Raw genomic sequence first — 12,246 nt, 5'->3', positions numbered from 1 at the left:
GCAGGTCTGAGAGAAGACCTCACACATTTGAGACATGGGGCTGTCACAATCCTGGTTTGCCTACTCTAAGTTCCCATGGAGGCTTGGATTCCTGAGAGAGCACGGTGGCACTTGCCATCTTTCTTTGCCCTCCCCATCCCAAATTCTTTGCAGGTTACTGCCAAGTCATTGTGAGTGTAATTTATGAGCTTCTGTGTGCCAGGCCCTCTAGGAAGACTGTTAACTTCTGTTTTCTCCTTGTAACTCTTGTGAAAAAAAAAAAAAAAATCCAACAGTGAGGTGTCAGGATTTTTATTTGCAGGTAAAGGCTCTGAAATGGAAGTGGTCTTAGCTTGGTATAAAGGTCGTGCGATAGTAAGGGTGATCAATGAACACCATGAACCCAGGCAGTTCAGACTCCAGAGCCTTGGTTCCACTCTGCTACTCCACCCCCACACAAGAGAAGCTGTACTGGCAAGTGTCTTCTTCCCAGACAGGCCAAGCCTCTAGTTTCTTCGAGAAGTTCTTTTTTTTTTTTTTTCCTCAAAATCCCCAGTTCTCCCACTGTGCTCTCCTTATTAAGCGAAGGCTATAGCATTTCTTTGCTGTTGTCACCACCTTCATCATCTTACCTCATGCCTTAACTCATCACTTGGCTAAATCCAAGTGATAACCAGAATACGTGGGAAGATTCTGGATTCTGGCATCAGTATGACTACAGTTCCAATCCCCACTCTACCACTCAGCCATGGGAACTAACTTCCGCAGAGGCCTGTTTCCTCATTGGAAACATAAGAGCATCACCACAAAACGGTGATGGTGGATGCATGCAAAACGTTCATAGTACATGCTGTGCCACCAGCGAGTAAATGGCCACTTTCCTCCTGTGTCATGTACACTGAAGGACACTGGCTGCTGAGGGATTACAAGAAAAGACTGGAGGTTTAATGTCAAATCTGAAATGTGTTCAATGTATTGTTAAACTGATAATCAAGTACTTGGGGGGGTATAGAAAAGGATGTGTGTAAAGCTGCCTGTGTGTACAAAGTTACTGGCTCCAACGGAGGGCTGTTGTGGTTCCCACTTACATCCAACCTCAACCCTCTATGGGCATTTGCGTCATTTTTTTTTCCAGTTGTAATCAGGGCCTCATGTAGTTTACGCTGGCCTTGAACTTGCTTTGTAACTATTAACCTTGAATTTCTGACCCTCCCGCTTTTATTTCACCTCCTGAGGGCTGAGATTGCAGGCACGTGTCACTGTTTCCTGGTTTTCTGTTGTTGTTGTTTGTACAAAGCATTTTTATTATTGAGACACATCAGAAAATTTAAATACATGGGTACATAGGTAAACATGAAGTGTTTGAAAGATTCTAATAACTTTCTTTTTCCCAGCCTTCAGCAGCAGATATAGAATAAAATGTACAGACATGGCACGAGCACTATAATCCTTAAAAGTATGTCTGAATATTTCATATGTTTTTTCAGAAATCAGAAAACTGTAAAATTAAGTGCTGAACTTCCTGTTCATACCCCTAGGGGAAGCTTTACCTATAAAATTTCAGGATGGGATTCTAATTCAGACAAAAACAAAAACAATGCCATAATGTGAAGCCATATTAAGCTTGACAGACCTTGGAAGTCTCATGAAAGGTGCTGAAGACACAAACTTGTTAGAAAAATATTGCAAAGACACCAAAACCAAAACGGGCCAATCTGTGCTGTTTCCTAACAAGACCTAGTGGCCTTCTTCCAGGAGAACTTCCTGGCCAAAGGGACATGTAGTGGGAAATATGGCTAGACTCTCCAATAATGGCTCAACAGCCTCTGAACATAAATACTAATGAATTCACTAGCAGTGAATAGTGCAAATCATCAATGTCCCAACAACAGTCCACTGTGTATTCCCTGATATTTAAAAAGAAATAAATTAAAAGGCTTGGTTGTACATGCCCAAAGTACGCAATGGAGACTTTAACAACAGATATGACTCATAACTTACTAAAGACTAAAGGGGTAATGCAGTTCGGCAGGGCATGACAGAAAGTGATCTTTAGTTACAAACCTACTGTAGGGGGCAAAAATATACAATCAAGATATGTGGGAAGAAAATGACGATATCCTTGTGACGGCTCTAATACTCTTAACAGAATAAAGTTCTGACTCTGCGTTTAATCAGCTTCTGGGAACTGATCAGAAAACAAACTAGTAAGAACAAACCTACGGTATCTAGGCAAAGCAACCTTTTATTTTGAAGTGCTCAGTTTCCCGTTTTGCACAAACCTGGGTATATGCCGACTTGCTGGTTGGCTTTGAGAACCAGCACTCAGAATTCATGGATCCCAGAGAATGGGATGGTTTTATCTGTGTCAGCAAAGCAGGGGGAGCAGGCAGTAGGAAATAAGTTGCTTGCACTTGACCCTGCCTACCTTGAGTTCTGAACACGTAAGAAGTGTGTAGATAGGAAAGCCAGAAGTCCCCAAATCCTAGGAGTGACAAAAACTGGGGCCTCCAGTCACCAACATCCATGGCTCTAGCCCAGCTACTGCACTCCCTACACATTAAACTTTTCCACTGTATCTCTATTTTTAAAAAGTTCTTATTTTATTTTTAATGGGGGGGAGGCGAGGTGCACACGCGAGCAGGCGCCCAAGGAGACCAAGGAGGGACTGGATCCTCCTGGAGCTGGAGTAACAAACAAAAGTAATAACCAATCTGAACTGCTGAGCCATCTCTCCAGCCCTCCATTTTGTCTTTCTGAACTGCTTACAGCAGCATTTCTTGCCCTCAACGATCTACCCCCCACATTGAAGAGAAAAAGCCATTTAAGGGGAACAAAGTGCTTGTTACACAAACTCAGCTTCCACCCAACCCCCACTTCTTCTGAAACTGCATCAACGGATAGGGACTCACCCCCACCTACTCCTGCCCTGTCCCCCTCACCTGCTTATACGGAAGAATGGGACTTTCCTGAAGGCAAAGGAATACCGTACCTCGGTAAGGGATTGCAGCGTGATACAGCCAGAGGCCATATCCTTTGACCTTGTTGGTTTTCAAGAGAAAACAGAGTGGCCATGAGGCAATGGGTTTGTGAGTGAAGTGTGGAGCGGACAGCTCACCTGTGGGGTTCGGGAGGAGCTGGGGCTGCTTGAGGCAGAGGAGACCATGCTCACATTGGGGTTCATGCTACGCTCCCGCTCGTCCTGGTAAATGCGATCACGCTCCACTTCCGGCAGATTGAGGAAGTTCTGCATGGCCCTCAGGTTTACAAGGAGAGACTGAGACGCGGTCCTGGGGTCCTCTTCCTTGCGCAGTATCTCTGACAGTAATCCCTGGTAGAGTGGGGGGAAAAAACAGGCAAAGTCAAGTCTGCAGGTTTACGAGGATGGGTTCCATCCTCCGCCCTACTGGTCCTCTGTTTGGAATAACCCGCTTGAGAGGATATCGGGAACATGCCTAATTCCTTTGGGCCCGGGAGGAGTCTGTGGGAATGTGCTCCCTTTCCGGGGCTGTGCCTTATTTTAGGACTTGTATTCTGCCACCTCATCATCGCTGTAATAATCCTACGTGCCGCGATGCCAGCGAGCAAGGTAGGCGCTCCGGAGGAAATGTGGAACTGCAATTACCACCAGGTGCCTCCTGCAAGTATTTCAGGAGCTGTTAGAACTCTCTCTGCTTGAAACTGGGAACTCTTGGCAGTCCTGCTTAGCTTTACAAATCTGCCAAGTTTGGTAAATTTAGTTCCGACATTTAAACAGCATGGGAGATTTACATCGATTAAAAAAAAAAAAAAAAAAAAAAACAACTTTGGCTGAATTTGTGTATGGCCGGCCACTGATTTCAACATAGATGTTTCCTAAGGCAAAGGCAGGGGGAGATGAAAAATTAAAAAAAAAAAAAAAAAAAGTAAGCAAATGGCTGTAATCTGTCACCTCTCTGATAACTTCTCAGCCTTCACATACGATAGTTAAGGTTTTAGGGGTACAAGACACCTCAGACTTTTGAGGGGCAGCCTTGTGGGACGCTCTGATCTCTCAAGGGATGAAAATGTGGTCACATCGGCTAAGGACCTGCGCATGCGCTAACTGCAGTGTGGCTCGGCTCTGGTGCCTTCTGAATGTGTGACTCAACCAAATCAGAGAGCTTTAGACGCAGTGTTTTCGTGTGTTCTAATGACACAGAATTCACAGAGATTTTGCCAGTACTCTAGTAACGCGGCACGGCCTACGAGGACACGAGCTAGAGCAGCGGTCTCCACCTGTGAGTCTCGACCCCGCTGGGGGTCCAATGACCCTTTCCCTGCATATCAGCTGTTTACATTACGATTCACAACAGTAGCAAAATTACAGTTAGGAAGTGGCAACAAAACTAATGTTATGGTTGGGGGTCACCCCAACGTGAGGAGCTGTACGGAAGGGTGGCAGCATTAGGAAGGCTGAGAACCACAGAGCTAGAGTGACGTCAGGGCAGAGGTAGACCCACTACCGCTCCGCGCAATTGCTGATTTAGCGCGCAGAGGCACCGGTTCATACTCTCAGATGACATCCCTTCGCAGGGCCCTGTGAGATCAGGGTTTAGGACTGTTCCCCCGGGAGGAGCTACGATGTTAATCCTGTCGCTCTGAACAGATGGGGCGACTCTTAAGTCATGAAAAGTCACTGCTATGAACTGCAGTGAAGCGCTGCCGGTGCCAAAGATGTTCGCACTGAGGGGAATTAGGATAAATGCACGAGACGCGGCTCAAGTGTAAAGCAGCAGTGGATGCGAGAGCTCTTCTTTGGCGGGTCAGAAGTCTGCAGGTTACAGTGGGCATTTCAATATAAATTAGTGCATTGCAATGTGGTGAGGAAAATGCCACTCGTCGGGGTGCACATCACGCAGTTATCAACATTTTAAGGAGGTGTCATCGTCACTCAGGACGTCACATCACATAAGGGCTGGCAGGATGATTCGGTGGGTAAGGGTGCTTGCCTTATGACTTTGGTTCAGTTCCTGGGACTTCCACAGTAGGAGGAGAGAACTGACCCCTGCATGCTATCCTGACCCCCACATGTGCACTGCCATGCATGCATGCACATGCATGGCTGCACACACACACACCACACACATACACACAGTCACATAAAACCCAATATTTTTTTTTTTTTTAAAATCACATAAAGCAACTACACTGCCAGAGAACTGCCAGTGGTATGCCATCTGCCAGCTCTGCACTTGGGGGGCACCTTACCTGCATTAGAGGAATCCTGATACTTGGGAGAAATGCCCATACACATATAGCTAGGAAGCACACAGTGCTTGTTTGGGGTGAGAATGTGAATAAGGATGAAACATACTACATAACAGAGGTAAAAGAAACTGTGTGTGTGCGCGTGCGTGCGTGCGTGCGTGCTAGTTAGTATGTGTGCATGCACATATGTGCTCAAGGAAAGGGCAAGGTAAGTGGTGTGTGTAAAAATATCCTGCTGCTAACATGATGAGAAGAAAATTCAGCTCTCGTGGCAGGCTTTTAGAAGCAACAAGTGAGGAGCCTGTCTTCCAGGAAAGTGTTCTGCACTCCATGAATTGATTCTCTTTCTGAAATGAAGAGTCAGTTGTGGCTTGAGTTGCCCTACTTCACATTTTAACGGAGCAACCTGAAATATACATAATGGATTTGCTTCAAAGACTTTCTTTAAAAAAAAAAAAATCTCTAAATTAATATGAGAAAAGGAAGTGGATTTTAAATTGCTTCCAATTTCCAAAAGTCAGTTAAGATACAAAGATTGATATTTTCTGAGCTTTCTTTCATGATGAATCATGCACAAAAAGAATGAGTTCGTTTTCCCCCTCTCAATTCTCTCTCCGCAACCTACCATCGGTATTATAATAAAGAAGCTTCAGGGTTATCATGGAGATACTTACTCTGATTATAATTCAAAATATCTCCAAGGCAGAGTTTAACTTTTTCTTCCTCCATGAAGTTATTTTCATGAGTCACATAGTAGATTACAGCAAAGGCTTTTACGTAGGAAATAGTTATCTATTTAGTTATATATATATAACTATATATATATATAACTATATATATATAAAGATTGTTTGAATGCACCATACCTAAAAATTATGTTGGTAGGTTCCCAAATAACAACAAAGAAGTCATTAAAAATTATGGAGCGTTTTTATTTGTTTCTTGAGTTTACTTTATGTTCTCTTACTATGAAACTGTATAGGATCCTTGTTCTACATCTGTCATGTGCTAGACAGCCTTCTAGGAAAATTCACCCATCTCTCAGGGCAACGAATACAGAGCACCCTTAAGGATGGCTGCTGGTCAGCACCACTGCTGAAGAAAAAGACATACAGCATTTGTATTTTAAGTGGCTGGTGGAATACATTGCTTTCCTCCAGTAATTTACCTAATTGCAGATACAGTATCAAATGAGCAGGCTTGGCCAGTGTCACCTTCATATACAGGCTCCAGAAGATTACAGCATTGCTCCGAATCCTTCACCTCAACTCCCATCAGCATGGCAGTGGTCCCAAAGTGCATTCTTTTCACTGGGGACATTTTAATAGCAGGTGACTAACAGGAGTGAACAAGACCTTAGCTGTTTTGTTCTGATAGTTTTATTTATGTGCCTTTGACTACTTGTAAACTAAGATTTTAAAAGTGTGGTCTAAATTCTGTAGACATACATGTAAAGTGAATTCAGTTAGTAGAAAATCACACACACACACACACACACACACACACACACACCAAAATGTACAGCCTAACTCTCAACCTCCACAGAAACCACCCCACAGCCCACTAATTATCAAGATGAGTAAATGTTTATCATATTGAATCTGTCTTGAATGGAACATAAATTAATAATTTATCTCACATAAATATTTCTAAAGCTTTTGCTACTATGTCATCTGGCATTTTAATTATCAACCAGCCAAGCAGGAGGTGTCACTTGGACATTGCCATTATGCAGCCTGAGAAACAGAAAATGTGGTATGGCACCTGGGTGCTGCGAAGGAAAAAAAAATAAAAAGATACACTTCTATCAGTAGGAAGGTCATGAAAAGGAATTAATAAATTAACCAGAATGTTGCTTATTAAACTTTCATATCACTAATCATATTAAAATATACTGCCAGTATTGAGTAAAATGGCCAGTAAGCATTTGCCTCATTGTAGGCAATAGACCCTTCTCCAGGGAGATGTGACAGTTTCCTCACTGCTGTTACCCTTCTTTCAGAAGACAAGGGAACACGCTGCCTACAGGGGTACAGGTTACCACAAAGTGCACAAATCCTGCACAATATTGTTGGGTGCTACTTCACTGGAAAAAAAAGAGGTTTAGCCAAAAACATCCTCATGGCTCATCAATGGGGGAGTTTACAAGCTTTGCAGACACTGCTAGCACCAGCAAGAACAGACAGGGCTGGGAAGGAACTCACTATAAGTCAAAATAATTCAAAGTACAAGACAACAAATTGTAAATGCGGCGGTTTGCCTCTTAATACAGGCTCTCTTCAAAGATAAAAGGAAGAAAGTGAAGTGATTTTTAAAGCAAAAGAAATTCCTGTTCTTATTTTGCCTGTTGTAAAACAGCACTTGTGAGTAACACTGAATGGATTGCATTTGTCGCTGAGCTTTCTGTTTCAATGCTGCACCAGCTGGTACAGTCTTTCTTATGCTAGTGTGCAGGGTACACACTGATACTCGGAAAGGTGTGGTAAGCATTATCACAAGGGACTCTCAAGCTTCTACACTAGTCTTGTCCCCTTTTCAGGGACAGCTAACAAATGAGCTTTCAATCCTGAAGAGAACACATACCCGCCTGGCCTAGGTTTTCAGTTTTAAGATTGCACAGACCCCCACAGGGCAAGGCAGGACTGGCTGGATCTGAACAGGTATATTTAGATGTAGTTTTTAAACTTTTGGTAACTTTCTAGAGTCAGTCACAGGGGGAAAAAAATCTATGGAAACGCTAAGCCAGATATCTCCCCTCCACTGTCTAGGGAACCCCCAAATTGGTATAACTGTCCCAAAGACCAGCAGTTCCATCAATTCCTTCCTTATTATGAGTTGGTAAAAAGATCAGGGAGGAGTGAGAAGACCAAAAAAGAGAAAGATCCTGCTTCCAAAGAGCTTTCTGCATGGCGGGAGGAAGGTTTCACAGGAGCGCACTGTAAAAGGTGCTGGCTAAGTGTGGTGGTGCATGCTCACATACCAGTGAGCTCAGAATTTACGAGGCGGAAGGATAATGAGGTCAAGGCTATCCCGGGGTCAAGCACTGAGACCCTGTCCCAAATAGGAACAAGGAAAGGCAGGCAGAAAGAGTGCTGGGGAAGAGTTAAAAAGAGGATCAGGGAGAGGACCAGAAAGAAGAGGAGAGGAGAAAGAAGAAAGGAGAAAAGGAAAAAGTGACAAATGTCATAAATTCAAAAGACCGCTAGTATCATCTTGCTTCAAAATAAGCAGCCATATTGCTGACTGTGGAGGGGCTGAAGCAGGGTCTGACTGGAGCTTTGAATATGAGTAGCACCTGCAGGGAAAGATAATGGTACTGCCAGGAAGGGGAAAGAATGCAAAAGAAATCTGAAAGAAAAGAGGCCATGCTTTCTCCAGATGTCCAAAGGAGGTTGGCTTTCTTAGGTGACAAGCTGATCCAGAGCTGTAGGACATTCTGAAGTGAAAATGACCATGCACATTAATAAGCTCTGGAAGTAATGATGTATACACACACCAAGAAGCAGACACTGCCCCCAAAATGAAGCGATATTAGATAATCTGCTCAGCCTTTTTGTCACCTGCAACAAATTAGGCTTTCAATATGCAAAACATCTTCCTTCCAGAAAAACAAATGATCATGATTCCACTTAATTGTAATTTAATGAGGCATAATTTATTTTTTAAAGTGATATACACCAGGTGTGTAGGGGGAAAGTGGAGGAGCCAAAGCCTGGTGTTTGTCTAAGAATCAAACTAGCTGGAGGCCGTTTCCATTCCTATAAATTACATACGTGGCTGCTTGTGGCCGTTGAAAGACAAAAAAGGCAACTTGTGGTGTTCATGTATTATTCCAACAGACAGAGGTAACTCAATCCAAAAAAACATCTCCCTGGCCCTTTACAACAGAGTCCGAAAGCACCGTGATCCAATCTGACAAGGGCAGGTAAGAGAAGGTCCTCTTGGCTCCTCACATGCTCTGCTGAGCTGTGAGCTCCAGGGAAATTCACACAGTGCACACTACTTTAGGAATACACAGACCAGTGGTGTCAGGAAACACAAGCCCTATTTCCTCACAGCAGGCTTTTGTGATTAATTCTGAGATAGACGACTAAATTACATAAAGTATTTAATGGCAAACCTCTCCAGAAATGAAGTGACAATACTTTTGAAAATGTATGATTTAAGAATATATCACAGTGAATCAGAAAAAATATACGTTTACAATGGCACATTGTTCGAAGCAAATGATGTCATGGCCAATAGCAAGATGTATAAAAAAACCCTGTATGCTCACTCCCATATTTTCAGATTAACATGACAGACATGAGACAGAGGCTTTTCCAGGAACCTGGGCCACTCTTCCACACACCCTGGAGAATATGACCTGCCTATGACAGCTCCCCTTGAATATGAAGAGGGGGGAAGGCCCTCTGTGATGCTCATATTCCACTGTCCCTTCTCCAGGCTTTTATCAGCCTTAACTCTCATACAGCCATGATGTCTGTGTTGAGGTAACAAGACAATATTATTACTGTTATTATTTTTACTATTTTTATCATTATACAACCCGTTAATATCGGAGACCTATCATTTTTTACTATTATTATTACTATTATCATTATCTAACTGATTAATATTGGGGCCCTTTTAAGAAGCCAGGTAAAGTCAGATTCCTACTCTGAATCCACATAGCAAACTCAAAATATCAGAGGTTCCCTCCGAGTAAGACAGAGCAGTGAAGCATGTCAGTGGGGCCTCCTGGAATCCACCATTTACAAGCTGACCTACCTTATGAAGCTATTTCTCTCATTCTTATTTCCTCCTAGATGCAAGGAGGCATTTCTTCCTCTGTTTACAAATAGAACAGGTTTCCCACAATCTACAACTGTACTATGGTTCTGGCTGTTGAAATTCATTTGTGCAACGCAAAAAATATTCACCCCACTCTCAACTCCCAGAGCTCTGCTGAGCCATGAAGCCAAAGTACTTAGTATGATTTGAATAAAATGTATACTGGGCACAACAATGGCAATTTGATTTTTATTATTAAAAATGATGTGCTAAATCCTCAAAGAAAATGTCGTTATTGCATTAGTTTAATAAAATCTCTTTTATTACAATATTTCTTTATTGAGAGAGACAGCCTATGCATGTCTTATTTTGTAGGGTGGGTTAGATAGAATTGAACATCTGAAGGGAATTAATGTAGTCTGCAGATACAAGTGCGTGTGCGAAACTAACAGTTACAGGACAAAGCGAAGTCATTCAAAGCATTACAAGGCTAAGTATATGCACATAGAGAGCCCTTCTTTGGACTGAGGCGCACAGAACTAATTCAGTCTCACATTGACCTCTCACCGTCCTTTACATTGGCCACTATAGAAATTATCTTTCTCCCATCATATAAAGTCATTGGGGGTAGGGCAACAGGCAAATCCCAGTTTAGAACCTTATATACCTTATAACATCATATACCTTAAGCCTGCAACTTATAAAGGAAATACTTGTGTCATGAGAAATCTTCCCAGTGCATCCAACAAAACTTGACCACAGTATGTGACACATAAGAATACATTCCATGTGCAACACAAGATGAATGGGTACAGCAGAACATTCTTAAACCCAGAAGAGCCTGTGCTCTCTCAAATAGAACTTCCCTGACCAAGCTACAGGTGGGCATACCCAATAGAGGAACAGCCACGTCCCAGTTCTTGTCATGTCTGCCATTTTTAACCTACAAGACCTATGTAATGGCAGACATATGTGCTGGACAGTCCTACAGTCCCATATCACTCTTCCAGGCTCTTTGCTCCATCTTGCCTTTAGGAAGTGATAAGTATTATGAAAGGGCTATGCAAGGACATTCAAAGCCAACCTTTTCTGAACACATTAGCACCAAATAGCAAAAGCAGAGGAATTAGCAGGTTCTCCTTGGAAACACTTTGTCAGTGATGCACTCAGTTCTGGACACAGACAGGGCTTCAACCACACTGTAAGTTCCAGGTACCACAGCTATCTCATCCATAATGTTCCAGGCCCTGGTTATCCCTCCTTTCCATGAATGTTCTATGAAATCGCTGTTGGTAACCCGCTCCCCACATTTACTAGTTTGGCTATTTTATCACAACATTAGCAACATTAATGTCTTCCGTATACAAAACAAAACCAAAAGTACATGTACTGAGTATTTCTGTCTCAGATATATCAGATGCTTTCAGAGGTAGGTAAAGTGTTGTGGTAGCACGGCTGTCCTGCAACACCTCAGTACTATGCTCTTCTGGGCTGTAAGAGTCATGTGTTGGCTCTTATTCCCCCAGGATCAAAAGCACCTGGTCCTGCCTAGTATCATGTAAGACTAGGGCACATCTACTCCATAACAGAATCATGGGGTTGAAGAAGTGTGTACTGCTTGAAGCACCTTGAGGACTGAGTCTTTCATCTCTATGATGGAGAATGAAGAGGTTATGATATGATAGAGGCTCTGATTCCGGCTTCCTAGGTTCAAAACTGGACTCTAATTAGACACTAATCAATTGTTCTCCCTAGGGAAGATCTCATCACCTGTAAAATTGAATTCTACTTCCCTCACAAGGTTCTCTACGGCGCTAATATGAGTACAGATGTGAACCAAGAGTTCACTGAATGCCAGCTATTGTGTGATGCCTAGCATAGCTTCCAGATAATAAGTATCTGTAAAATGTGAAAATGAATAGAACATGTTGAAATATGGTTCTTATTTTAAATCTAAAGCTTTGAATATTCAAAGTATGTCAGCTATATCTTGCTAAATATTTTCTCATACCCAATGCAGAAATATAAACCATAACTTTTAGGCGATGAGATAATTAAAATTATTTAGGATATAGAGGAAAAAAATATAAAGAAGGGTAATAATTATATAAAGCACAATGATTACATGAGTTTTTCCAGAGGAATTGGAGATAGAAATTATTGTTGGATATGATGGCACGAGCCTGTAATTCCAGAATTTGGGAGATAGAGGCAGGAGGATTCAGCGTTCAAGGCCATGGGCAGATACTTAGCATGTTCATGGAC

General features: G+C 42.5%; 1 protein-coding gene across 1 annotated transcript in view; it reads right to left on the bottom strand.

Annotated features, from left to right (window-relative positions):
- Satb2 (SATB homeobox 2) overlaps nt 1-12,246 on the bottom strand; it is a 169,156-nt gene that overhangs the window by 46,861 nt on the left and 110,049 nt on the right. Inside the window, exon 7 of the mRNA XM_055616685.1 lies at nt 3,098-3,310. Coding sequence (XP_055472660.1) covers nt 3,098-3,310 — 213 coding nt within the window. The remainder of the gene's footprint in view (nt 1-3,097; nt 3,311-12,246) is intronic.

The sequence above is a fragment of the Psammomys obesus genome, unplaced genomic scaffold (assembly GCF_907164565.1).
Source record: "Psammomys obesus unplaced genomic scaffold, mPsaObe1.curated_primary_1811, whole genome shotgun sequence".
Classification (NCBI taxonomy): domain Eukaryota; kingdom Metazoa; phylum Chordata; class Mammalia; order Rodentia; family Muridae; genus Psammomys; species Psammomys obesus.
This window is presented reverse-complemented; position numbering and strand designations above follow the sequence as displayed.